This window comes from Mustela nivalis, assembly GCF_964662115.1.
Source record: "Mustela nivalis genome assembly, chromosome: X".
NCBI classification, from domain to species: domain Eukaryota; kingdom Metazoa; phylum Chordata; class Mammalia; order Carnivora; family Mustelidae; genus Mustela; species Mustela nivalis.
Window position 1 is genome coordinate 93,242,006 of NC_139040.1, and position 27,715 is coordinate 93,269,720.

Here is a 27,715-nt window from a genome sequence, read left to right on the forward strand (position 1 = left end):
ATAATCCCCCAAAAAAACCACAAAAAGGTCAGAAGACATGAAGGGACACTTCTCCAAAGAAAACATCCAGGGGTGGGCGCCTGGGTGGCTCAGTGGGTTAAGCCGCTGCCTTCGGCTCAGGTCATGATCTCAGGGTCCTGGGATCGAGTCCCGCATCGGGCTCTCTGCTCAGCGGGGAGCCTGCTTCCTCCTCTCTCTCTCTGCCTAGTTGTGATCTCTCTCTGTCAAATAAATAAATAAAATCTTTAAGAAAAAAAAAAAGAAGAAAACATCCAGGGGTTCAACAGACACGTGAAAAGATGTTTGTCACTTCCCATCAGGGAAATACCTTCAAAACCTCAATGAGATATCACCTCACCCCTGTCAGAATGGCTAAATTCAACAACACAAGAAACAACAGGTGGTGGCGAAGGTGTGGAGAAAAAGAACCCTCGTGCACTGTTGGTGGGAATGCATACTGATGCAGTTACTGTGCAAAACAGTATGGAGAGTCCTCAAAAATTTACCAATAGAATACCCTATGATGCATTAACTACACTACTAGGTATTTACCTAAAAAGTACAAAAACAGTAATTCAAAGGAATACATACAACTCTATGTTTACAGCAGTATTGTTTACATTAGCCAAAATACGGAAGCAGCCCAAATGTCTATTGATTGAGGAATGGATAAAGAAGAGGTGGTTTATAGAGAGAATGGAATATTATTCATCCATAAAAAAGAATGAAATCCTGCCATTTGCAACAACATGGAAGGAGCTAGAGAGTATAATTCTAAGTAAAATGAGGCAGAGAAAGACAAGTACTGTGTGATCTCACTCCTGTGTGGAACTGAAGAAACAAAACAAATGAACGAAGGGGAAAAAAAGAGAGACAAACCAAGAAACAGACTATAGAGAACAAACTGATGGTTACCAGAAGGAAGGGGTGTGGGGAGGGGTAAAACAGGGGATAGGGATAGGGATAGGGATTAAGGAGGGTATGAGCAATGGGTGATGTACAGAATTGTTGAATCCCTGTATTGTACACCTGAAACTAATATAACACTGTAAATAACAACAGTGACAACACCCCAAATCTGGAATAGAACCCAATATTCCACAGGGGAATGCCAATGCTACTGCTCCTTGGGCAACACTTCGAGTAGCAAGGGTGTAAGAGGATTCAAATCTCAAGGCGGTTAGCTATGTCTTTTACCTGCTCCCAACCAAGCATAGTCATTTAGAGTCCAGTCCTTGCTGCCTTTGTGAGTGTGTGTGTAGTAGGTAATAAAAAGTTATTAGAGGGGCCCCTGGGAGGCTCAGTTGGTTAAGCGTCTACCTTCGGCTCAAGTCATGATCCCAGGGTCCTGGGACTGAGCCTTGCGTCAGGCTCTCTGCTCAGTGGGAAGTGTGCTTCTCCCTCTCTCTCTGTGCTCTCTCTTGCTCGCTCACTCGCTCACTCGCTCACTCGCTCACTTAAATAAATAAATAAAAATCCTTTAAAAAAAAGTTGTTAGAAAGCAAGCACTCACCTCTTCCAATAAAAAGATCAAAATACCAGACTCAGGAAGTGAGCACAGAAATAACAATTAAGCTTTTAGAAAGAACCTATGGTTTTCTTAAGCAGTCTCTGTCGTTTCACTAAAAGCTTGTCCTGGACAGCCTGGGACTGGGTCACACAGTGAGGCCCAGACTCTAATTCTAGCTTTACCACCAATTATCTGGGTAAGCATAGGTAAATGACCTTTAGCCCTTAATTTTCAGATCTGGAAAATTACGTAAATGCCAATCTTCCCCAAGGTCTCTTTCAGGTCAAACTCCCTCCACAACCCACAGTTTCAGAGAGCAATTACACTTGTTTCACTGAAAGTGTATGTTTGTCCCCAAAATGTAACCAAAGAGACAGTACAGCATTTCTGAGGGACTCTGGCTTGCCCTCCTCCTTTGTTGCCTCAGTTAGAAGGACCTGCCCCAGGCTCAGTCCTTTCCAGAACTCTTCCATGTCAACCTTCATCCCTCCATGCCCCAGCCTCTCACCATGATACCACTGGTCCCTTGGACAGAGGCCATAGGTCCCTCAGACACTAATTTAGGACCTTGAATTCTGATAAGGAAACCATTTCTCCATTCAAAATTTTTGGCCTCTATGCCAGAATTAATGTGATGGGTAATTGTGTTTCGTCTGTGGTAACGCTGTATAACAAACAAACCCAGACTGAGTGGTGGTACACAAGTCATTATTTCTCACTTGTGGGCTCCAGGGTTGGTTTGGGCAGCTCTGCCTTAGGCTGCAGGTCAAGTGCAGATCCACTGTTTAATTCTGATAACAGCAGCTACATGGGTCACGTTTTCTTTTCATGACCATGGCAGAGGCCCAAGAGGCCCTAAGCCGAATGAGCACATTTGGCATCTCTGCTCAGGTCCATCGAGGGAAGTGAGTCACATGACCAAGTCCAAAGCCCGTGACACAAGGAAATCTACTCTCCCCCACCCCTTACTGGGGGTCCCCGCAGTCACATAGCAAAGGGTATGAAGATCTAATTTCTTTTTTTTTAAGATTTTATTTATTTATTTGACAGACAGAGATCACAAGTAGGCAGGGAGGCAGGCAGAGAGAGATGGGGGAAGCAGGCTCCCCGCTGAGCAGGGAACCCTATGTGGGCCTTGATCCCAGGCCCCTGAGATCACGACCTGAGCTGAAAGCAGAGGCCTAACCCACTGAGCCACACAGGAACCCTGAAGATCTAATTTCAATAAAGGGAAGGAGTAAAGAGTGGGGACAATACTCTTCTCTACGTTTTTCTCCCCAATATTTTATTATGAAAAAGTTCAAACACAGAAAATGTGAAGGAATTTTATGGGAAAAACCCTATACTCACCACCTAGATTCTATAATGAATGGTTCACTGCCACTTTATGGATGACATTGGCCATCTATTTCCTCACCCCTTCATCACTCAATCTTATTTTTGATGCGTTTCAACGCAGCTTGCGCACATCGGTGCATTTCCTCCTAAATATTTAAGTATGCATAAAGTTACCTATAATATAGCTTGCAGTTCAATTTGTTCCCTTGAGGTAACATTTACAAAAAATATAACAATGCACAAATCTGAAATGGACCATTCTCTGAGTCTTGAAAAATGCTTATACCTGTGTATCCCAAACTGTGCTCTAGATACAGAACCCTGTTATCACCTCAGAAAGTTCCCCGGGGACATAGATTTTTTGGTAGTTTTCTTTTTTAATCTCACAAATGGGTCAACTGCAGATCCACATGAGGTAGTCTAAAAATTGCCCCACGGCTAAGCAGAACACAGAGGAATGAGTGGAAACACAATGAAGCAGGGGACACAGTCATCTTTCCGGGGGCTGCCTGAGGCTATGGCCTGAATGACAGATTGCTCACAGAATGTGTGTGTGTTTTACAACTATTTTGAGAGCCTTTTGGAACTGTTGCCACTCTCTAGTGAACACAAAAATGCTCACCCTCAGATCTTTTTTTTTTTTTTAAAGATTTTATTCATTTATTTGACAGAGATCACAAGTAGGCAGAGAGGCAGGCAGAGAGAGAGGAGTAAGCAGACCCCCTGCTGAGTAGAAAGCCCGATGCGGGGCTCGATCCCAAGACCCCAGGATCATGACCCGAGCCGAAAGCAGGGGCTTTAACCCACTGAGCCACCCAGGCGCCCCATCACCCTCAGATCTTTGCACAACTTAGAAAAGGTCCCCTTTTCCAAATGGAAATAGCCCCCACTAGGGCATAATCTTGGTGAGCAGGAGTTTCCATGGTTTCATCCCAGCGACCCTGCTCTCCCCTGAGCTAGCACTCTTGACCACACAAGCATGCCTGAGGCCCTGGGAGAATGCTCTGCTCCAGGCTTGTGTGCTCGGTGTTGGTGAGATGGTGGTGAGAAAGACAGATGTGATTTTTGGCCTCAAAGGGCCTGTGTTCAAGTGGGACCAACTTCTATTATAGGTTGTACAATCAGCGGCAACTTGGATATAACAATAGTTAGAATTCAGGACTTAGAGTTGTTAAGTGAACAGTCTATCTATATCTATCTATCTATCTACCTACCTACCTGTCTATCTATCTTTAGAGAGAGGAAATGCATGTGCAAACAGTGGGGTGGGGGTGCAGAGATAGAGGGAGAGAGAGAGAGAATCCCAAGGAGGCTCCATGCTCAGTGCGGAGCCCCACATGGGAATGGAACTCACAACCTCCAAGATCATGACCTGAACCAAAATAAAGAGTCTAACACTGAGCCACCCAGACACCCCAATAAGTGAACAGTCTAGAGTTGATAAAGACAGACTGAAAATCCTTGAAGTCCAGATACAGGAAAACACTGACTCTAACCCAATTGCAACTGATGTCCAACAGGACTGAGAACCACTTCTTAATCATATCCTAAGGCTTTCTCTTAATGGAGAGAAATTAGAAATGAGAATTGGAGCCCTTGGGTATATTATTCATTGTCTGTTATCAATACGTTCATATTTTGCTCATTGTTAGTGAGTCATTTCATCATGCATGCTAAAGCATTCTCGATGAATCCTCTCCACTTCCATTATTTGTAAAGTCCCAGGTTGAAAGAATCATTTCAAAAGGTTTGTCTCATTAATGCCTTCAGGAGCCCAGTAGCTTCTGTACCTGTGTCAAGCCCTCAGTCTGAGAAAACACAGAGCGGGTGGATCATGGGAAGCTGGAGAGTCCACGCCCCTTCACCGTAATTCAAATATACCAAGTAAATAGCCAAAAATAGTGACAACAGTATTAATAATAAAATAAACAAAAGTGCTGGCAAAACAAAACGTGCTTTTGGAATCGGTTTGCCTAATCAGGGACCTCTGAGGTCTGTCGATAGAAATGTACACTTGGTGTGCCCACTGGACAGACCAGGTAATTGGCAGTAGCACCTGTTACAGAACAGGCGAGGGCCCTGTAATTGGGCCCATTCTTACCTTAGATTCTCTCCCATTTCTCTCAGGTAGAGGAAATCTGAAAGTAGGCTGTCCATGAATGGTATAGGATCTTTGGACTGTCACTGGGGACCTGGTCTCTTCCCTTTTTGTCCTACTGTACTCAGCGTATAGCTTCCATCTTCGAGGTCACCTCATGGTCCAAGATGACAGGTGGTGCTCCAGCCCTCAAGTTTGTTTTCCAGGCCGGAAGAAAGAAAGTAAAAGAGGAAGGATGAAACGCCATACATTGTTAAGGATCCTACCTGGAAGACCCACCCAATGCTCCCACTCACATTTCACTGAACAGACCTTAGTCCCATGGCCATAGCTCACTGCAAGGGAGGCTGGGAAATGTAGGGGTTTTTGTTTGTTTGTTTGTTTGTTTTTGTTTTTGTCTTTCCTTTTTTAAGCTGGGCACATTGACAAGGTTTCAGTTACTAAGAAAGAGAAGGATAGAAGGAGATATTGCAGGCTGACTAATTATCTCTGCCTTCGTTGCAAGTAAGTGGCACTTACTGAAACTACTCTGCTTGTGGGAGCTGAAGAATAAACCCGGTATAAAGATTATCTGCACAAGGTTGTCTTTATTTTTTCCAGAAGTCAAGAGAAATGCACAAAATACCAAATTAACCTTTATTTATTTATTTGTAATGAACCATTTTCAAGTGAACAATCCAGGGGCATTCAGTATGTTCACAGTGTTGGGCATCCATCACCTCTCTCTGGTTCCAAAACATTTTCATCACCCCAAAAAGGAAACCCTGAATTCATTAAGCAGCTACTCTCTAGTTCCCATTTTCCCCTAGTCCCTGGTAACCACAGATGTGTGGTTCTGTCTCTACAGATTCATCTATTCTGCATAATTCATATGAATGAAATCGTACCACACGTGTCTGGCTTCTCTCACTTAGCATTGTGTTTTCAAAGTCCATCCACACTGTAGCACGTGTTTGCACTCGTTCCTTTTTGTGGCTGAATGCAAGAGGAGAATCTTCTTAGCAGGTGCAGTCCCCGGCCCCCCACTCTGCCGCCACTCCATGCCACATTCTGAACCAAGGCCCCAGCAAAAATCGGATGCCTTGTACTTGGGTCTATGGTGTTCTGAGTATTCTTTTTTTTTTAAATTTTTTTTAAATTTTTTATTTTTTATAAACATATATTTTTATCCCCAGGGGTACAGGTCTGTGAATCACCAGGTTTACACACTTCACAGCACTCACCAAAGCACATACCCTCCCCTATGTCCATAATTAATTTTTTTTTATTTATTTGTCAGAGACAGAGGGAGAGAGAATGAGCGAGCACAGGCAGACAGAGAGGCAGGCAGAGGCAGAGGGAGAAGCAGGTTCCCTGCCGAGCAAGGAGCGCGATGTAGGACTTGATCCCAGGATCCTGGGATCATGACCTTAGCCAAAGGCAGCTGCTTAACCAACTGAGCCACCCAGGCGTCCCTGTTCTGAGTATTCTTGCTGAGACAGAAGTTGGTATGAGTACCAAGACCTTGGTCTATGTATCCTTCCCCATAGCTAATGTATCCTCTATTTTCTTTGAAGCAGCAAGGTGCCCTTCTGAGGCTCACAACTGCCCTCAGCCAACCATGACAAACCTGTCCCTTATCTTCCCAGCCTCTCTTGTAGCCGCCAAGCTCCGGGCCATGAGATGTAAGCAGAAACTGCTGGGCAGAAGGGGTCCTTCCATCTTTTCTTGCTCTGATGGTAGGCCTGATGGTTGTACCTGTCTTGCCATCACAAATGCTCAGCCGTGCAGCAATCCAGTCCTTACATCCTTGAGGCCTCAAGTCTACCCTAGCCTCTTCTTACAGAGAACACTCCTGCTACAGGAGAAAGAGAAATGCCTATTTGTTTCAGCCACGGGGAGACAGGTGTTCTGCTACTTCCAGCAAAAGTATGTCTAATGAACCCTCTGTGCTCCTTTTCAGTGATCAGTTTCCCGAGACCCATCAGAGGCAAAAATTACAGCTGCCGTGGAGAGAAGGAAGATGCTTCTGCAGAGGGCTGGATTGTGGCCAACCTCCGACTAGAGTCTAAGACAGCATTTTTCTAACAAGGCTCCTGAATCAGAAATACAATCTGTTCAACTTCATACAGGCATGAAAGCAAGAGTGCCCGGGTTTTCCTGGCTCTTTCTGCCCCTCTTGCTTAAAGAAAAGGATCATCTCTTCATCCCCATGGTCAACATGGATGCTAAAAAAAGAACTTAAAAAAATGCAATACCTACATTTTGCTTAATGTTGTGAGACAGAAGCAGATAGCTAGAAGGGACAAACCTGAGCTGTTAATAAATGCTTTGAAGACTGTCTTGTGCTCCTAGCAAGGTCTTTGTGATTTTAAAACATCTTGCTAATAAGGGCATTTTCTCCAGTATGTGCTTAAATATTTTCAGATTACTCGAAGATAATTAAAAAGGAATTTCGAGGTTTCCCAATGCTTTGCTTAAATGACTCACATTTAGGGGAATCTCAGTGTGGATAATGAGAAACATAAAACTAGGAGTGCCTAGAAATGACTTTGCTTTTGTTCCAGAGAATCTTCATTTTGAAATTGAATTGGGAGGGATTTTTGGTCCTGGGAAATAGAATAAAGAATGAAGCACTCTGATTTGAAGATGATAAAATAGCTGGGGGAAAAAAAAGCCCAAACCTATTATGTTATATTTAAATGTATATTTTATTTAATTTGGAACATATTACAGGATTATTGTAGCATTAAATATATAAAAGATATTTAAACCCTTTCTGTTTTCCAGGACTGGACTGAAATTTAGCTATATATATTTACCAACAAAGATCGTAAGTGGTTCTTGGCAACTGCTAGTCCATAGAAACAGAGCTGCAAAAGTAAGATGGGGCAGAAAAGACAGTAGATAAAAGCAAATGATAAATGAGAAGATATGAATTCTAAGCAAAGTAGATGATCAAGAATCTACAAGAGGTACCTTAGAAACATACAGAAGTCACAAAACAACTTCCAGTTAAATGGCATTGCAGGTATCTAGCTAAACATTACCAAAAAATGACCTCTGTTTTATTAATATATGTTGAATATTCAACAGATGTCTTTGAACATCTACTATGGACCAAGTGTTGTGCTCAACATATTGGTTGGCAGGACCTAAGACAAACACAAAAAGCAACAATAAAAAAAAAATACAACAAGGGCACCTGGGTGGCTCAGGGGGTTAAGCCTCTGCCTTCAGCTCGGGTCATGGTCTCAGAGTCCTGGGATCCAGCCTCATATTGGGCTCCCTGCCCAGCGGGGAGCCTGCTTTCCCCCTCTCTCTTCCTGCCTCTCTGCCTAATTGTGATCCCTCTCTCTGTCAAATAAATAAATATATTTTAAAAATACAACAGCAACAAGGACAACAGAAAGACATCCCCTGCTTCCAAAAAGTGTAATGAAAAGTGGGGACATCAGCAAATAATCAGGTAACATGATGCAATGTGGGAACGGTCTCATATGTAAGTATACTCAGGGTATTTGGAGGAAAATATCAGAAAACAGGCATAACCTAGATTAAGGAGGCTTTCTGGAGTGGGTAGTGTCTGAACTGGGCTTTCAACAACTAACAGCAGGTGCCGGGCAAAATGATCAGTACTACAAAAAGAGGAGGCCTACGCAATAGCCCAGAGGTATTAGGATTTCTTCACACTTCCCTGAAAGGGAAGGTGAGAGAGTAGGGGCCGTCACCAGAGATGAATCCAGAGAGGTAGGCAGGGGGCAAATCACAAGTGTACTAGTCAGGACAAGCTTAGGTTTTTTAAAAACTTTTTTGAGTATAGTTGATACACGATGTTACATTAGTTTCAGGTGTACAACTTAGTGACTTGACAGGTTCATCCAAGTGTAGACATCGTAGCTACCCTCTGTCCTGTTATGACACTATTAAGGCCATAGCTACACTCTGTTCTGTTATGGCACTATTAAGGCAACTGACCATATTCCTTACTCTGTGCCTCTTATCCCTTTGACTTACTCATTCCATAACTGGAGGCCTGGAGATCCCTCTCCCCTTCACCCATTTTGCCCACCCCCGCCTTCCTCCCCTCTGGCAATCATCAGTTTGTTACAGATCTGATTCTGCTTTTTGTTTGCCTATTTTTTTTAAGAGCCACTTAGAAGTGGACTCAAATGGTAGATGTGTTTCTCATTCTGGCTTATTTCACTTAGCATTATATTCTCTGACTCCATCCATGTTGTTTCAAATGGCATGATCGCATCCTTTTTATGGCTGCATAATATTCCTGTGTGTGTGTTTTCTTTATCCATTCATCTATGGGTGTACACTTGGGCTGCTTCCATAGGGATGCATATATCGTTTCGAATTAGTGTTTTTGTTTTCTTTGGGTAAATACCCAGTAGAGGGATTTTTAGATCATATGGTATTTCCACTTTTAATTTTGCGTGGAACCTCCATACTCTTTTCCACCATGGTTGCACCAATTTACATTCCCTCTAACAGCGCACTGGGGTTTCTTTTTCTCCACATCCTCACCAACACTTGGTATTTCTTGTCATTTTGATTTTAATGACAAGTGAGGTTTTACTGTGGCAACAACCCCAAAGTTTAAAAAAAAAAACTGCCTCTAGACTATATGTCATACATGGGCTCTTCTGTCTTATAATATTCCCATCTCAACCTGAGGCTTCAGGATTCACCCCTGCAGGGGAAGACAACACAGAAAATCACACACCTGCTCTCAAATACTTCTGCCCAGAAGTGATGCTCATTACTTCCTTCATTTCACTGGCCAACGCGTGTTGTAGAACCACCACAAGCTTCAGGGAAACAAAAACTGAAAAAGTCCCTGCGTTCAGAAGGAGAAGGGAATTGGACATGTGGCAGATCACTAGCAACATATACCAGAGGCCTTAGGCACCACACTTAAGAATTTTTATTTTATCCTCAAAATGCAGGCACAATTCCAAACAGAGGCAAAACAAACACAAGAAACTCAGCCATACCCCTGGTTGTCCTCTGGTTTTATTTATTTTTTATGTTTATTATTTTTTAAAGGTTTATTTACTTGAGGGTGGGGGGAGTAGGGGCAACTGTGAGCTAATCCAGAGAGAATACTAGCAAGAAGCAACCACTATTGCTAGGGCTAGCAACACAATAGGGAAGAGGTGGGGTTACCGGAACCTGAGCAGTCAGAGGAGAAGCCCAATGGAATTGATTTTGGGGCGTTCTAAGAGGCTAGGTTGCTGCTGCTGAAGCAGGTTCTGGAAGGATCTAAATGAAACTGGAGGCTGGAGCAAACCACTGCTGGTGGGGCAAAGCAGTTAGAAATAGCAGGAGTATGGAAGGAAGCCCTCAGCCCCTCTTGTTGCCTTCCACTCTCCCATAACAGCCTCCCATCGGTAGAACCGAAAAGGATACCCCACCACGGTTCCAGCTTCCACACCCCTGGCCCCCGGGCATTTAGCAAACCCCTCATTCTCTGTCTATCCAGCCTCTGATCTTCCACTCCCTGGGGTACACCATGCTCCCTAGTTGGTGTCCCATTCTTCTATCACCCGCATCCCCAACTATCTGGGTTATGTTGCAGATACATTGGGAGGGGCGCCCAAGGGGTTCAGTTAGTTAAGTGTCCGGTTCTTGATTTCAGCTCAGGTCATGATCTCAGGGTCACGAGATCGAGCCCCACATTGGGCTGCAAGCTCAGCATGGAGTTCTACTTATGCCCTTACCCGGTTCTGCTCCTCTCCGTGCTTTTGTGTGCTCGTGCACCCCTCCCCAAATTAAACAAAGAAAATCTCAAAAAAAAATTTTGGGGGAGAAATCACTCAAATTAACATCCAGTAAAATGTATTTTTTAAATGTGCAGTTATCTGGCTGGGGATCCATAGCTCAGGGGTTAGAGCACCAGTCTTGTACAGTGGTCTGAATTTCACACAGTCACAGAGTCCCATAATGACCACCACAATCAGGAAGCAGCACAGTTTTGTCACCCCCCAAACTTCCCTTGTGCTCTCCCTTTCTAATTACACCCTCCCTCTCTCACTCACCCCCGGCAATTACTGGTCTGTTTTCCGTGACTTTTGTTTTGTCTTTTTCAGAATGTCATATAAATGGAATCAGACGGCATACAGGCTTTGAGACTAACTTCCACTCCGCATCACACCTTTGTGATTCACTCAAATTGTTATGTATGTCAACTGCTCATTCCTTTTCATGGTGGAATAACATTCTATCGTAACGATGTGCTAGAGTTTGTTTATTCTTTTCCCCATTGAAGGAAATTTGGGTTGTTTCCAGTTTGCAGCCAGTACAGGTATCCCCTGCTTTTCCAAAGTTCTCGTCAAGCGACTTCACTTTTATGGCAGGCCTACAATAGTGCCTGTTTTGGCTAACAGAAAGAAATCCAAAGAGGATTTTCACTTTTATGGGAAAAAAAATGAAAAGCAAAATATAGCATTCAGGGTTTGTTTTGGAGGGAGCCATTAATCGGGGAAACTCGCCCCCACCCCGCCCGAGGAGCAGCAAGAATGGCCCCACCAAAGTCCTTCCCTGGGAACTACACTCAGCATCTCAGCATCCAGCCACAGGACCTTTGAACTGGATCTATGAGCATCTGTGCTTGATCTCGATTTATTCTGTACATCCATTAGTGAAATGTGTTGTGAGATACCAGAAAAACCTAAGAGAGGTTATTTCTTTGTGTCTGAGAATGCTCAAAAAATTTTTCCATATAAATTAATAACAACTGTTTGTTCACTTCATGTCATTTCAGCGTATAAAGTTCTCATAGAAATGCTCTAGTTTTGGATAGCAGGGGAAACCTGTGCAAATAAAGCCGCTATTAACACTCATATGCTGGTTTTTGTATAAACAGGTCATTTCTCTTGGATATATACCTATGAGTGGGGCGTGCTTGCTTTTATGGGTAAATGTATGTTAATTTTATAAGGAACTGCCCAACTGTTCTCCACAGTGGCTAGAATAGTCTGCATTCTGACCAGTGCTTGGTATTGTCAATATTTTCATTTAAGACATTCTAGTAGGTTGTAATCATGGTATTGATTTTTCTTCTCCTAAGTGGCTAATGATGTTAATTCTTTTCACATCATTATTTGTCATCCACATATCCTCTTGTCTGTGCAAGTCTTTTGTTCATTTTTCAATTGAGTTTATTGTTTGCATATAAACCTCTAATTATTCTATTTTTTTAAAATGTACTTTCCCCCATTGAATTGCTTTTGCACTTTTGTCAAAAATCAACTGACCGTATTTGTGTGTACACAAATCTCTGGACTCTCTTCTGTTACATTGATCTATGTATCTATTCCTTCACCAATACCATCCTGTCTTGATTGCTTCACACTTTGAGGTTCTATAGTGAGTCTTAAATTGAGTAGTATGAGGTCTTCAATTTTACTCTTCTTTTTAAAAATTGTTCTGGCTATCCTAGTTACTTTGACCTTCCTATTCATGTTCGATTTCCCTTGTCTAGATTTACAAAAAATTCTGCTGGGATTTTTTTAAAGATTTTATTTATTTATTTGACAGAGATCACAAGTAGGCAGAGACGCAGGCAGAGAGAGAGAGGAGGAAGCAGGCTCCCCGCTGAGCAGAGAGCCCGATGCGGGACTCGATCCTAGGACCCTGAGATCATGACCTGAGCCGAAGACAGAGGCTTTAACCCACTGAGCCACCCAGGCGCCCCTCTGCTGGGATTTTGATAGGAGTTGTATTAAATCTGTACATCACTTTGGAGAAAATTAACACGTTTTCTAGGGTTAGTCTTCCAGTCCACGAACATGGTAGGTCTCTCCATTTATCTAGTTCTTCTTTGATTTCTTTCATGAGCGTTTTGTAGTTTTCAGCATATAGTACATGTTTTGTCAAATTTATCTCTACGTATTTCCTTGTCTACTATTGTGAATTACATATTTAAAAGATTTCATCTCAAATTGTACATTGCTAATATATAAAATATGATTGATTTTTGTGTGCTGACGTTGGATCCTGAGACCTCGCTTAACTTCATTTTTTAAGTAGGAAATCATATCATGTATGATTACATCTCCTATAAATAGGAGAAATTTTCTAATATCATTCGAAAACTCCCTTTTCCTTCCTTTCCTTTGTGTTCCTTCTGAATTTTTTTTTGTTTTTCATCTGCCCCAATATTCCATTTAAATTTACATACTGTGATTTTTTGCCACATGTATGCCTTTTATTGATCTTTCCTGCCTTATTGCACTGGCTTGGAGTTCTAATACAGTGTTGAATAGGAGTGATGATAGTGGACTTTCCTGCTTTTTTCCCCTCATCTTAAAGGAAAGAATTTAGTCTTTAATCTTAAGAATGATATTAGCTGCAGTGTTTTTTTATGGGCTCTTTATCAGGTTAAGGAAGTCCTTTTTTTTTTTTAGATTTTATTTATTTATTTGACAGAGAGAGATCACAAGCAGGCAGAGAGGAAGGCAGAGAGAGAGGAGGAAGCAGGCTCCCTGCTGAGCAGAGAGCCTGATGTGGGGCTCGATCCCAGGTCCCTGAGATCACGACCTGAGCCGAAGGCAGCGGCCCAACCACTGAGCCACCCAGGCGCCCCTAAGGAAGTCCCTTTTATTCTTATTTTGTTCATAGGTATTATCATGAGTGGATGTTGAATTTTGTCAAATGCTTTCTCTGCATTAACACAATCATGTGCTTTTTTGTTTGTTTGTTTCTTTAGACAGTTGGTATGGTTGATTGCATTGACTGATTGCCTCACATTGAACCAGCCTTGCAGTCTCAGGATGAACACCACTCAGTTGTGGTGTATACCTCTTTTTTAACCCAAGGTTTTGGTTTTTTTTGAGAGAGAGAGAGAGAATGCATGCACATGCAAGTAGGGGTAGCAGCAGATGGAGAGAATCTGAAGCAGACTTCCCCCGAGCATAGAGGCTGACAGGCGGCTCAATCTGACAATGCTGAGATTATGACCTGAGCTGAAACCAAGAGTCAGATGCTTAAATAACCAACTAAGCCACCCAGGCACTCCATACTTCTTTTGCTACATTGTTAGATTCAATCTGGTAATATTTTGTTGAGGATTTTTATGTCTAAATTCATGAGAGATATTGGCTTGTAGCTTTCTTTTCTTGAAATCCTGGGTTTTGATATCAGGGTAGTATTAACCTCATAAAATAATGGCTCACTCTCTTGTATTTTCTAGAAGGGTTTGTGTGGAATTGGTGTTATTTCTTCATAACATGTTTGGTGGGATATGCCAGTGAAACCACCTGGGCCTGTAGAATTCTTTTTTGTAACGTTTCTGACAAGTTCAATTTCTTTTCTTTTGTTTAAAAGATTTTATTTATTTATTTATTCACCTATATATCTATGAAAGAGTGAGAAAGAGCAGGAGGAGGAGAAGAGGGAGAGGGAGAGGGAAAAGCAGATTGCGTGCTGAGCATGGAGCCGAATGGGGTCTTGATCTCAAGATCTCATGATCTCAAGACCCTGAGAGCATGACCTGAGCTGAAATTAAGTGTCCCAATTTCTGCAATAAGTATATGTAGTATGCTGAATTACGGCCTCTCAAAAGACATCTATATCTTAAATTCCAGAATCTGTGATTATATTACTTTAATGGTAAAAGGTACCTTGCAAATGGGATTAAGTTAAAGATCTTGAGAAGGGGCGATTACTTGGATTGTCTGAGTAGGCCCTAAATGTAATCACAAGAGTCCTTAAAAGGGGGAGGCAAAAAGGTCAAAGTAGAAATTAGGAGATGTGACATTGGAAGCAAGTGGCTACACTGCTGGTTTTGAAGATGGAAGAAGGAAGGTCACCTAGATGGCTCAGCTGGTTAAGCATTCCATTCTTGGTTTCAGCTCAGGTCATGATCTCAGAGTCACACGATCAAGCCCTGCATCAGGCTCAGTGCTCAGTGAGGAGTTTGCTTGAGATTCTCTTCCTCTCCCTCTGCTCCTTATGCCCCCTCAAATAAAGTCTTAAATAAGAGATGGAGGCTGGGATTCCTGGGTGGCTCAGTCCATTAAGTATTTGCCTTTGGCTCAGGTCATGATGCCGGGATCCAGGGACTGAGACCCGAATCAGGCTCCCTGCTCAGTGGGGAGCCTGCTTCTCCTGCTCCCTCTGCCTGAAGCTCCCCCTGCTTGTGTAATTTCTCTTTCTCTCATTCTGTCAAATAAATAAATAAATAAATAAATAAATAAATAAAAGTCTTAAAAAAATAGATGGAGGCTTAAAAAAATAAAGGAGGGGTTGCACCTGGGTGGCTCTCATTTAGTTAAGCATCTGTCTTCAGCTCAGATGATGATCTCAGGGTCCTGGGATCAAGTCCTGAGATCGAGCTCTGCATTGGGCTCCTTGCTCAGTGGGGAGTCTACTTCTCCCTCTCCCTCTGCCCCTCCCCATCCCTCTCCACCACCACCTCCAACTCTAATTGTGTATAATCAGTATAATTATGCTCTCTCTTGTTCTATCTCTCTTTATCTATCTAAAGATAAATAAATAAAATCTTTTAAAAAAAGATGGAGGAAGGAGCCATAAGGCAAGTAATACAGCTCCATAAGTGGAAAAGGCAAGGAAATGGATTGTTTTCTAGAGCCTCCAAAAGGAGCCAGCTCTGCAGACACCTTGACTTTAGCCCAGTTCACTGATTTCAGACTTTCGTTTCATGTGCACTTAAGGACAACATGTATCCTGCTGTTGTTGAGTGAAATGTTATATAAATGTCAATTAGATCCAGCTGGTTGATGGTGTTGTTCAGATCTTCTATACCCTTATTGATTTTCTGTCTGTTAGTTCTAGCTCTTACTTGAAGAGTATTAAAGTCTCCAACTCCAATTGTGTATAATGCTTATTTTTCCTTTCATTCCTGTCAGCTTTTGCTTCATGTATTTTAAAGCTCTATTATGAGATGCATCCAGGATTGTGTGGTGGGCGGTCCCTGAGAAGGTGAGTCCCAATGAACTCAACCCTTGATGTTCATACTTTTCTGTAATCATTTCCCATTGAATGGGATCAAGACCAGGCACATGTTTTTAACCAGTAGATTATGGCAAAGGCGATGGGACGTCATGATCTCGATTAAGTTATGTTATATGGCAAAGATAATGAAATGCCGCTTCCATAATTATGTCTTATGTAAGACTCTCTTAGCAGATCAGCATGAGAGATCATCTTTGTTGGATTGATAAAGTAAGTGGCCATGTTGAAGAAGCCCACATGGCAAAGAACTTCAGCCAGCTTCTAGAAATTAAAGATGGCTTCTTATACCCGAGGGTGGCCTCCAATGGACAGCCAGCAAAAATCCAGGGCCCTTGGTGATACTGCTGTAAGGAAATGAATTTTGTCTAAACCTGGATGCATTTGGTAGTGGATCTTTTTCCAGTCAAGTTTATGATGACACTGCAAATGCACATGCAGGTTAGGATGAACCTAGGAGCTCATAAACAACTCTACAAAGTTGTTTTCCCAAGTTGCTCCCTCTCCAAGATCTCCCTGGACTTTGCAGTTCCTTGGAGTTCCCCTTTCAATCTTTGGCAAGAAATCTGAGAGGTTTTTTTCCTAAAAGATTTTATTTATTTATTTGACAGAGAGAAAGATCACAATTAGGCAGAGAGGCTGGCGGGGTGGGGGAGGGGAGCAGGCTCCCTCCTGAGCAGAGAGCCGGATGCGGGCTTGATCCCAGGACCCTGAGATCATGACCTGAGCCAAAGGCAGAGGTTTAACCCACTGAGCCACCCAGGTGCCCCAAAATCCAAGTCTTTACTTCTCTCTCCCATCTACTTCCTGAAACTTCACCTATGTCTGGAGGCAAGCAACAGGATGACCAGAGAGAAAAAAACCATACATCAATGGGCATCTGCCCTCACTGACTTGGGACCATGACTATTCTAAACCAGAAAGGAAGGTCCCCCCACCCCCCACAGCTTCCCTCAACATTTTAGGTCCTCGATGGCGCTGCTCCCTCCATTGTTACTGTTGACTCAGCTGCAATGAGGGATTGCCTATTAGCTAGGGTGTGAGAGAATGGAAAAAAGAAAAATTGGTGTACTTCTCTACTCTCTCTGAACCTTGGGAGGTCTATTTTCTGCTTTTCTTGGTGCCTTCCCTGTCCATGTCACTGTCCCCTTCTGGGTTTGGACTGCCTTGAGTTCAGTCCAGTGGCTACTGGAGGGAAAAAATTGTAAACACACTGCCTGTTGTTTTACTTCAAATTCTGGTGCTTTTCTTCAATTTACCTGGTATAATTGATTTTTTTAGAGTCCTCCAATGGCTGATCCACACATTCTGTTCATTGGAAGCGAATGGGTTGAATGTGATCCTTCTGTGTTAAATGGAGTCAGAATGCTTGCATTGTAAGGCTTGTTTTCATATACAAACATGTATAATAGCTGAGCATTTTCTTTGGTGTAGATTTGTGAATACTTGGGACACATCTTTTCATACTCTACCTAAGGCAATCATTATAGTATAAATATTCTTCTGGTTATCTCTTGTTATGGAAGAAATCACACTTAAACTTAGTAGCTTAAAGTAATATAAATCACTGTGTTGTTATCTCATAGATTCAGGCATTGATCAGGCTCAGCTAGGTGGTTCTTCTTTGGGAGTGTCTCGCGTGTTTAGCATAAGATGGTGGCTGGGAATAAAATAATTGGAAGACTCATTCATTCAGGTGCATGGTATTTGGGCTGGGAACACTAAAAAAACCCCCTGTGGCTCCTCTAGTGTTTGTCTCTATGGCTATGTGTCTCTCTGTGGTTTCTACAGCATGGCAGCTTCAAGGTAGATGGATTTCTTTTTAAGAATGGCTCAGCTTGGGGTGCCTAGGTGGCTCAGTGGGTTAAAGCCTTTGCCTTCAGCTCAGGTCATGATCCCAGGGTCCTAGAATCGAGCCCTGCATCAGGCTCTCTGCTCAGCGGGGAGCCTGCTTCCCCCGCCCCTGCCTGCCTCTCTCCCTACTTGTGATTTCTGTCTGTCAAAAAATAAAATCTTTTAAAAAAAAAAGACTGGCTCAGCTTTATTGCGATATAATTGACATATAACATTATGTAAGCTTAAGGTATATGCTGTGTTGATTTGATCCTGCAGTATGATTAACACCTTAGTGTTAACTGATACCTCCATCATGTCACATAATCACCATTCCTCTCTTTGTGGTGACCTCATTTAAGATCTACTCTCTTAGCAACTTTCAAATATATGGTACAGAATTATTATCCTAATGACAACACTGCATTAGAGTCCCAGAATGTATTCGTCTTGTAACTGCAAGTTTGTGTACCAGCAGATCCCTATTGCCCTCACCGCTCAGCTCCTGGTAACCAACATTCTACTCTCTGTTTCTACAAGTTCAGCTGTTTTAGATCCCACATGTAAGTGAGGTCATATGGTATTTGTCTTTCTCTGCCTGACTTATTTCACAGACTTATGGGATCTTGAGATCCATCAATGCTGTTGCAAATGGCAGGATTTCCTTCTTTCTCATGGCTGGATGGCCCATTGTATGTGTGGGTATAGCTGTATCTATATATCTCAGTCTCTCTCTCTGTGTGTATATATGTATATCATATTTTCTTTATCTAGTTATTTGTTGACAGACACTTGTTTCCCTACCTTGGCTATTGTGAATAATGTTGCAATAAATATGGGAATGAAGATATATCTTTGAGATCCTGTTTTCACTTTCTTTGAATAAATACCCACAAGTAGAACCTCTGGATCATGTGGTAGTTCTATTTTTAATTTTCTGACGGACCTCTGCACCGTTTTCCATAGTGGTGGTATCAATTTACATTCCCACCAACAGTGCATGAGGGCTCCTTTTTTTCCACAGGCTCGTCCACATTTGTTGTCTCATGTCTTTCTGACGATAGCCTTTCTAACAGGTGTGAAGTGATATCTCACTGTGGTCTAGATATTTTACATGGCAGCTCAGGACTCCAAAATGAGTGGATAGCAAGAGTGTGAGAGTGAGTCAGGCAGGAACTAGATTGACTTTTATGACAGGGTTTCACAATTTTTGCAGTCTTTATTGCCACATTGTATTCTTTAAGGTAGTCACAAGGGTCCAATGAGGTTCAAGTGGGGGAGGGAACACAGATGCCACCCTTTGATGAGGGAGTGGCAAGTTCTGGAAGAACAGGTGCAATTGGAAATACAATTATAGGGAGTTTTTGAAAATACGATCTGCTGTAAGTACTAAGAAGTCTGCAGAGAGACATTCTGTCCTCAACTTATAGGAACCCAAGAGTGTGTAATATTAAATATGATCAACATCATCAGTTTTCAGAAAACGTTGATTTTAGTAAATCTCCAGAAATTGGATCATCTTCCTGTTGTATAATTTTCTCTGTGGCTCTCCAGGTTCTTGGTGTTTGCAATTTCATTGGGAACCTGGATGGAGCTTCAAGATATATGGATTTTTACAGGGCCTGGGGGCAGTCTGGACCAATAGGGAACAATGCTAGCTAAAATCTTTTTTTTAATTTATTTAAATATTTTTATTTATTTATTTGACAGACAGAGACCACAAGTAGGCAGAGAGGCAGGCAGAGACAGAGGAGGAAACAGGCTCTCCGCCGAGCGGAGAGCCCGATGCTGGGCTCGATCCCAGGATCCTGGGATCATGACCCAAGCCAAAGGCAGAGGCTTTAACCCACTGAGCCACCCAGGCGCCCCTGCTAGCTAAAATCTTGAAGACAGTCCTGTGCTTTAATGAAGGTACTAAGCAGCTTGGCTGAGTGTTCACCTACAGAGGAACCTGGAAGGCTTCAGTGTTGCAAATATCCTTAATACCTAATGCCATCCCTACCTTATTCTTATTACTCTTTATTCTTTTTAGTTAAGCTCCACTTTCTTCAAGAAATTCTCTTAAAAATGCAACCCCCCTGGGAGAGAAAACATGAACTGTTGGTGTGGATTTCAGAGCAGTACAATAAACACTTATGAGCACAGCGTTAGGCACTGGGAATCCAGTGATTAAGAATTCCATCACTCCAGGGGTGCCTGGCTGGCTCAGTAGGTGGAACATGCAACTCTCCATGTTGGGGTTATGGGTTCGCGCCCCATGTTGGGTGTAGAGATTACTTTTAAAAAATCTTTAAAAAAGAGAATTCAATCTCTTTTCTTCCTTGATCATAGGAACAAGGTGGATTGAAAATTCTAGTTCCTGAGGAATTGGAGACTTTATCCTCCAGAGTCCGCTTTATAATTTTTTTTTCCAGAGTTGTCCCAAGAATCATCAAAGATTCCCCGGGCTACCATAAGGTCAACATAAAAGGGCCACCAGTATAATCTCCACCCTCACCCCCCTGCTGCTCATCTAGGAGGAATGGCCAGTGCTCTGTTCCTTCTGGTTCAAACCTGTTCCCCAAGAGGGTTGGTTACACAGTCCAGAATAAGAAGTCAGTCTATTCCCCAAGTGGTGAAAGAGGTATTTGAACGCTTGCTCCCCATTCCAACCCCTTATCAGTCCCCACTTTGGGACAGACTTAGAGCAGAGGTTTGAATGAAGCCTGGTTGAGTCTGGGAAGCCCTGAAAGCTGGAAGGTACTGTGAGAGTTGTGGAAAGAGAGGTGGAAGGGGCAACGTGGCTTCGCGAACCTTCGCTTCCCCCAGGGTGCTCGCTCCCCACCTCCCGCCCCTTGACTGGGCTCAGGACAGCCGCACCCTGGCCTGAGACGGACCACTTCGCTGGGGGCCCCAGAGACAGGACCCAAGATCACACAGCGCGCGAAACCAAGCTGCCGCTCCGGCCAGGCACCGGCGACCTCTGGCGTCGCGTTTAGGAAGCGCGGCGGCGACTGCCCAGGGACGGCCCCGCGACCCCAGACGGCCTGGCCAGGTACGCCGGAACCGGGTGAGGAGCGCAGGCAGGCCGGGGGCCGACGGCCGCTCCCCTGAGTTGGAGGGCCCCAGCCCAGTGAGTTTAGGCCGCGGCGAGAGCGCTCGGCACCGCGCTGCGCGGCGCGGCTGGGGGCCGAACAGGTGCGCGGGCGGGGGGCGGTGCTTGGCGATCCTGCGCACTGCGCGCGCCCCTCCCCCACGCGCCTCCCGGCGCAGCCCCGGCCCGGCGTGCGCGGCGGGGGGCGGGGGGGGGAGGAGCTGCGGCGGCGGCGGCCACTCGGGCAGGTCGGCGGCGCCGCGGGAAGCCGCCGACGGCGCGGGCTGTTGGTCCCCGCGCGCAGGAGGCGCGGGCGGCTCGGGGACCATGGAGCCTGGTGACGCGGCGCGCCTCGGCCCGGGACGGGCGGCTCGGGCCCCGCCACCGCGGCTGCTGCTGCTGCCCCTGCTCCCGTTGCTGCTGGGTCGGGGGCTGCGCGTCGCAGCCTCGGCCTCCTCTGGGGCGGCGGCTGAGGACAGCAGCGCCATGGAGGAGCTCGCCACGGAGAAGGAGGCGGAGGAGAGCCACCGGCAAGACAGCGTGAGCCTGCTCACCTTCATCCTGCTGCTCACGCTCACCATCCTCACCATCTGGCTCTTCAAGCACCGCCGGGTGCGCTTTCTGCACGAGACGGGGCTGGCCATGATCTACGGTGAGCAACCCCCCGCCCCCCACCGCGCCCACCACCCCGACACCCCTTTCGCGGCCGGGCCGCTGCGCTCCCCCCGACCCCGCCCCGCGCTCCCCCTTCACTTGCCAACGTGTTTCTTTTCCGTTTCTCGCTGCGACGGGGTTGGTTCCCAAGGTCAACTGTCTGCATTTTCTGGCTTTCTGTTACCGTTAAAAAGAATTCCAGCCCATTTCGATGTTTCTTCATCGGGGAACCAGGAAAATGAAAGGGACGGAGGTGGCCTGGTTCTGTCCTCCGGCTTCTGTTTTGCGCCCCTCTCTTTCCGCATCGCTCTTCCGCACCCGCCCCCCTCCCCCCCACCTCCACCCCAGTTCAGCCCAACCGGGTATGTGTGCCGCGGCAGGAGGTGGGTGACTACCCTGGGGACAGAGTCACCCCAAGAGGCAGGCCCCAGTGAGGGTGGGGGCGAGGGCTGAGGGTTTCAGGGTTTGGGTAAGGGTGGCCCTGGGGGCCTGAGGGATGCCACACATCCGTGGTCAGCTTGGGGTGAGCGCCCACTTTGGAAAGCTATGTTCCTGGGTCTCTTGTTAACAAAGTCGGAGCCTAGAGTGCCGTGAAAGGTGAGCGTGGTCCAGGATCCAGAGTGGTGCACCGCCATGGTGGGGCCTAGTTGGGTGTATGGGCACACCTCCCACTCTTATGTCCAGGTGGGACGTTATACCCAGGTACTTGACTTCTCCAAGGGAAGAGGAGCTTTTATGTTCTTCATACTGTAACATAGACTTGATTTTGAAGATACGTTTATAAGTGGATGAAGAGGAAAAGTAGTGGTTTTAGCTCTGGGGTCAACCGTCTTTTGTTGTGAAGGGTGGGCTGATGCCACCATCCTTTTCTGGATTTAATGACCTATGCTGTGTTGGGCACAGAGTGGTCAGCACAAATCTGCTGTGATTACATGGATGTCAGTTAGCTCTCATCTGAATCATCCCTCTCACCACACCCCACCCCTCATTATAACTCCAAAGGAGAAACAAGTGTTCACTTTTTGATTTGAATTTAGTGGAGTTAAGGCCCAGGGGGGTATCTTCATGGGAAATAGATGAGCCCACCTCTGACTCTTCCCAGTAAGGGAACATTTTACTTCATCACTTTTACTGGAGGGATCTCTCCATGCAATTTCCATTTGGGGTTCCCTGATAAAGCATGGAAAGCTGACACCTGAATCTTTAATGTGAAAATTACCCTTGGCCCTGGGCCTTGCTTCTCAGGGCTCTTGATCAGTCGTTGACAGCCCAGGCTCATGGCCACCAAGGTTACAAAGTGCTTTCAGGAGCCCTCTAATTTTAAAGAGGTAGAGGCCTAAACAGATCTGTCATTGAAACAGGACCAGGTCTAAGACTGAGTTAGGATGTTGCAAATTACAGACCTGAACTCAAGCTTCGGCCTCAATACCTGGCCATTCTTTGAGCTCTGCGGTTTGTATCAGTGGGTGACAAATGACTAATGCCAGGGCTGCAGGTAAGTTAGGAGGTGTACCGCGCAGATAACAGGGTGGGAACTGAAGCATGTTGTCATTTCAGGTGCTCGACTCTGAGAGATAATGCAAATGAAGATTTGCCCTTCTACGTCTATAGAGAACCATGAACATATTTTTATTTTATAGCCTCTAGATCCAACTCATTAAAGCACAGTGTGAAATATTTCTAGAAGGTAGATTGGGCAGGCTCATAAATACATGTTCAAGCACATGGAAAATGAGGATTTAAAAATATTTTTCTTTGAGGGAGTACTCCATGTTTTTAGGAGCTCAGTCACCTTCATCTTAAGGCCTACAAGCAATAGTGGAATTTTCCTCCGCTGATACGTACTTTTTAAACTCATCTTAATCTTTTAGTCATTGGGGCCCTGCTGCAGTGTACCGTGTCATTTTGTGGTACTGAGATCTGGTTCAATTGATGATAGTTCTGAAGAGGCAACATCATCTCATAACATTCTGTGTCATTTTGCTCTGTCTTTGGATTTTCATGTTACCCTGAAATATCCTAAGAAATTTAGTTTGTCAATATGCGATGTCCTAGGTTCTGCCAAATACTAATTTTTTTTTAAAGATTTTATTTATTTATTTGACAGAGATCACAAGTAGGCAGAGAGGCAGGTAGAGAGAGAGGAGGGGAAGCAGGCTCTCTGCTGAACAGAGAGCCCGACGCGGGGCTCGATCCCAGGACCCTGGGATCATGACCTTGGCTGAAGGCAGAGGCTTAACCCACTGAGCCACCCAGGTGCCCCCCAAATACTAATATTTTGATGTGAATATTTAGCCTGTAACTGTGAGAAAACAGTTCTCTGTCTCATGGATTTTTAGTCTTGTGTTTTAGTGCACACACGCCCTCCATCGGAATTCTAATGTCATTTGATCATCTAATTATTCATTATTTTCTGAAGGCTCCTGGGATAGGGATTCTGATTTTTAAAAATTCAGTATGAAAATCTTTGAACGCTTAAGTGAATATAGTACAGATTTTCAGGACTTCTCTTCATTAATCATAGTGAGAAAACAGATTTCATTTCTTGATATCAGTGGAGGAAGTGAGTAATTGTCCCATTGCCTCTGAGTAATAAAGGACAAAAAGACGTAAGGAAACATTAAGTATCTGCTGTGTGTCCTGTGCCCAGCTTAATTTCTGGAGGTAATTTTCAAATGTTGGTAAGTTTTTATGAGTGAAAAGTGTTCAACTACAAGTTTCAGAACTCCTTGAAACTTAAAAAAATGTTAATTTCTGCCCCTTTAAAAATATTTAAGTGGCACTTTAATCTGCAAGGGAAAGCTTTAATATTTATAAATTATGAGAAATAATTATATATTTATATATATCCGTATCAAAATAAATTGTGATTCTATGAGTTTGCTGGTATAAAATATCTCTGGAAGGACAGTCAGTAGACTAGTAACATTGGCTTTTTTTGCTGGAAAGGAAGTAGGTGGCTGTGACGTGAGGTGGGAGGAAAACATCACCATATATTCTTTTGTGCTTTTCAATTTTTGAATTACGGAAGCCAAATTACCTCTCTGTGTGTTCTTATCTCCATTCTGTGGCATTTTAATGGCATTTTAAGATGCTCCTCAAATCATCCAGTTTGATGCCCACTTCTCCCCATTTTAAACTATATTATGTTACCTGTTTTCTGTGACCTTTTTTAAAAATGATTATATCCTCCTTTCTGTGACCTTTCAACTGTTGATTGTACCCATGGAACTTCTGGAGCCCTGTGCCTGGAATGCAGACCAAACGGGAAAGGGGAAAGAGATTACCTTTCTTTCCCTCTCTCCTTTTTATTTCACCATCTCTGACGAAGAGTCATGTTTTACTAGGAGTGGCGTGCACCGAGAGTTCCCATCTTAAGCCCTTGCTTAGTCTGATGCAGAGGATCCAAGGACAATACCAGACACACTGTGAATGCTCAGCATTTAACTGGCAGGGGACAGTTAGAAGCACTGCTCCCTGACAACAGACCCAGGTAGGTGTAAGGGCCAGTGACCACAGACCAGACCCTCCAGGAATGTGAAAGCAGCACCCCCGCCCCCCTGCCTCCCAGGCCCTGTGCTGGGAACTGCGAGAGGCTGAGAGACCGTGGACCAGAAGCCAGAAGCTGGCACCCGTCTAACCTGTTTTGTCAAGGCAGGGAGCTCCCAGCTGTTTGCCCCTGCACGTGACTAAGGGCCATCCGAAAGTTCCCAGACATGGCAAGTGTTGGAGGCGGGAAAAGGTGGTATCAACGGACTGTGTCCGTTAACTGTGGTTCTTTCTCATGTGGATGCTGGTTCCACTTCCCTTGTACTGTTTGTGACAGCTGATACAGGTCCAAAATATCTAGCTTGGCCCTGGCAGCCCACCACCTGCTTCTCGCTTCCTCCATGCCTATCAACTTTCCAAGTATGTGTTGGTCAGTCTCCCACCCTCCCCCCCCAGGTCCCGTGGACCACGGGCTCCTCATTGCCTTTCAGAGTTGAATGGCTAAGTGCAGCCCGAGAGGGGTTTACAGGCAAAGTCTGCAAGGGGAAGGGGGACCCTGTGAAGTAACATACAGTGAACGTTTGAGCCTGTGTGTGAGGGAACATTTCGGAGCCACCCTATTCGTGGCTAATTGGGAGCCCTCAATTGTTTTTGGTTTTGTTCTTAAGAGCCCGTCACTTTGGCCCCAGTTCGGGGCGACTCCATATGGTCTCATTTTGGCACCACATCCCTTGGGTTCAGATGCTGCCTCCGTTACTGAAAAAACTCCATAAGACTGGGTAAGCTCTCTGAGCCCCCATTTCCTCTTTTCAAAAACAGAGACAGCATCCTTCACCTCACAGGATTATTGTATTATTGAGATGTTGTAAAGGTCAAGTGCATTGTCTGATACTTATACACTTGGTCAGCACTACTTCTCATTCCCAGTTCAGACTGTGTGATTCTTTGGTCAGCTTCGCTACTTGAGGCTCATTCAGTGGAGACTGCTGTAGTTTAAAAGTGCATCAGCATTCAGTTAGTGGGGATGAGGGACAATGACTTTTTTTTGGGGGGGGTGGGCTCTTTGTTAATACCTAGGAAAAATTTACAACATACCTACTCTACTCTTGTAGCCAGCATTCTCAATTCTTGGACTTTGTCCTTCAGAAATACCTGCACTACCATGTTACATAGATGGCCATATTTCTTGTCGCAGAAGCAAATGGCTGTCCTCAAGAAGGCACTGGTTAAGTTACAGCCCATTCCTGCTGAGGAACATTATGCAGCTGGTAAAAAGGAAGTGTTGTGTAGCCACCCACACATATCATTGTGGGAAAAAAACAAGGCACAGAATAGTCTGTATAATATCATCTCATTTATTGTTTAGAAATTATGTAATGTATGCACATAACATTTAAATATGATATGTGCTTCTCTGGAAACCGATGCAAACTTACTTAGCTCTGGTTATCCTAAGGTTGTAGAACCAGTTGCTGGGAGAGTGGGAGGGGAGGTGTTACTTTTTTCCCTTTGTACTCAGAATTCTGAGTGGCCTGAAATTTCTATGACACTGACACATTATTTTTGCAATGCGAACTTTGTTTAAAAATAAAGCAAATAAGGGTGCCTGGGTGGCTCAGTGGGTTAAAGCCTCTGCCTTCGGCTCAGGTCATGATCTCAGGGTACTGGAATCGAGTCCCACATCGGGCTCTCTGCTCAGCAGGGAGCCTGCTTCCCCCCTCCCCCGCCTGCCTCTCTGCCTACTCATGCTCTCTCTGTCAAATAAATAAATAAAATCTTAAAAAATAAAGCAAATAACTTTAATTTTTATTTATTTATTTGACAGAGAGAGATCACAAGTAGGCAGAGAGACAGGCAGAGAGAGAGAGGAGGAAGCAGGCTCCCTGCTGAGCAGAGAGCCCGATGTGGGACTCGATCCCAGGACCCTGAGATCATGACCTGAGCCGAAGGCAGCGGCTTAACCCACTGAGCCACCCAGGTGCCCGCAAATAACTTTAATGTAGCAAAAAACACATTAGAACTAAGAGAACACAGTTATGCAGTTGGTTAGCATTCCCCTTGGGTATTGAGATATTCTTTTTAAAGGAATGTCTAGGTGTAAAGAAAACTTGTAGTTATTTAAAAGTAATAAATGGAAGTAAAATATATCTTAAAATGAGAAAGTGACATTTCCTGAAAGTGTTTCTTAGAACTTTCAGAAGGTAACCTTTTTGGAATGATGTAATTAGAAAATCATCATTTCACAACCCTTAGTGATGTAGACAATGATTTTCAGTGAATTCCAAAGCCATAGGGGAGAGGTGGTTGGGGAACGTGGTACTTATACGGTGCTAAGCATCACACCACAGACCCCTTGCCTCTCACAGAGGAAAGAAGGTATCTTTACAGCAGAGAAGTCTGGCAGTTACCATTTTCTATCTAAGTCGTCAAATTTATCCTTGCTCCTTGTGGAACTATCTAGTAGTACCTGCCTCCTGATGAGAGGCAGTAGGAACCATATAGCTTTACCTATGTAGTATTCATCCACCAAATGTTTTATCTGAATCAAATTGAGGTTTTAGGCACATCTTCTGGTTTACAGGAAATATAGGAGATAGAGAAACAAGTTATCAAATACCATGTGAAAATAATTAGACATATCCCAGGCACAGGGTAACCTACAAGACCATTGTTCATGTTTCTTCAAGAAGTCCATGTGAAGGGAAACAAAAAGTCAGGATAAGTGTCTGTTATGGACTGAATTGTATTCCCCCTC

The 27,715-nt window shown here is 44.3% G+C and overlaps 1 protein-coding gene across 2 annotated transcripts in view; it reads left to right on the forward strand.

Annotated features, from left to right (window-relative positions):
* Positions 1-21,024: 21,024 nt before the first annotated feature.
* The window catches only part of SLC9A7 (solute carrier family 9 member A7), a 145,159-nt gene continuing 138,468 nt past the window's right edge, over positions 21,025-27,715 (forward strand). Inside the window, exon 1 of one of the 2 annotated variants that reach the window (XM_082718196.1) lies at positions 21,025-21,469. In XM_082718196.1, the coding sequence (XP_082574322.1) occupies positions 21,145-21,469 (325 nt within the window). In that variant the 5' untranslated portion in view covers positions 21,025-21,144. The remainder of the gene's footprint in view (positions 21,470-27,715) is intronic. The other variant, XM_082718197.1, reaches the window with a different exon arrangement.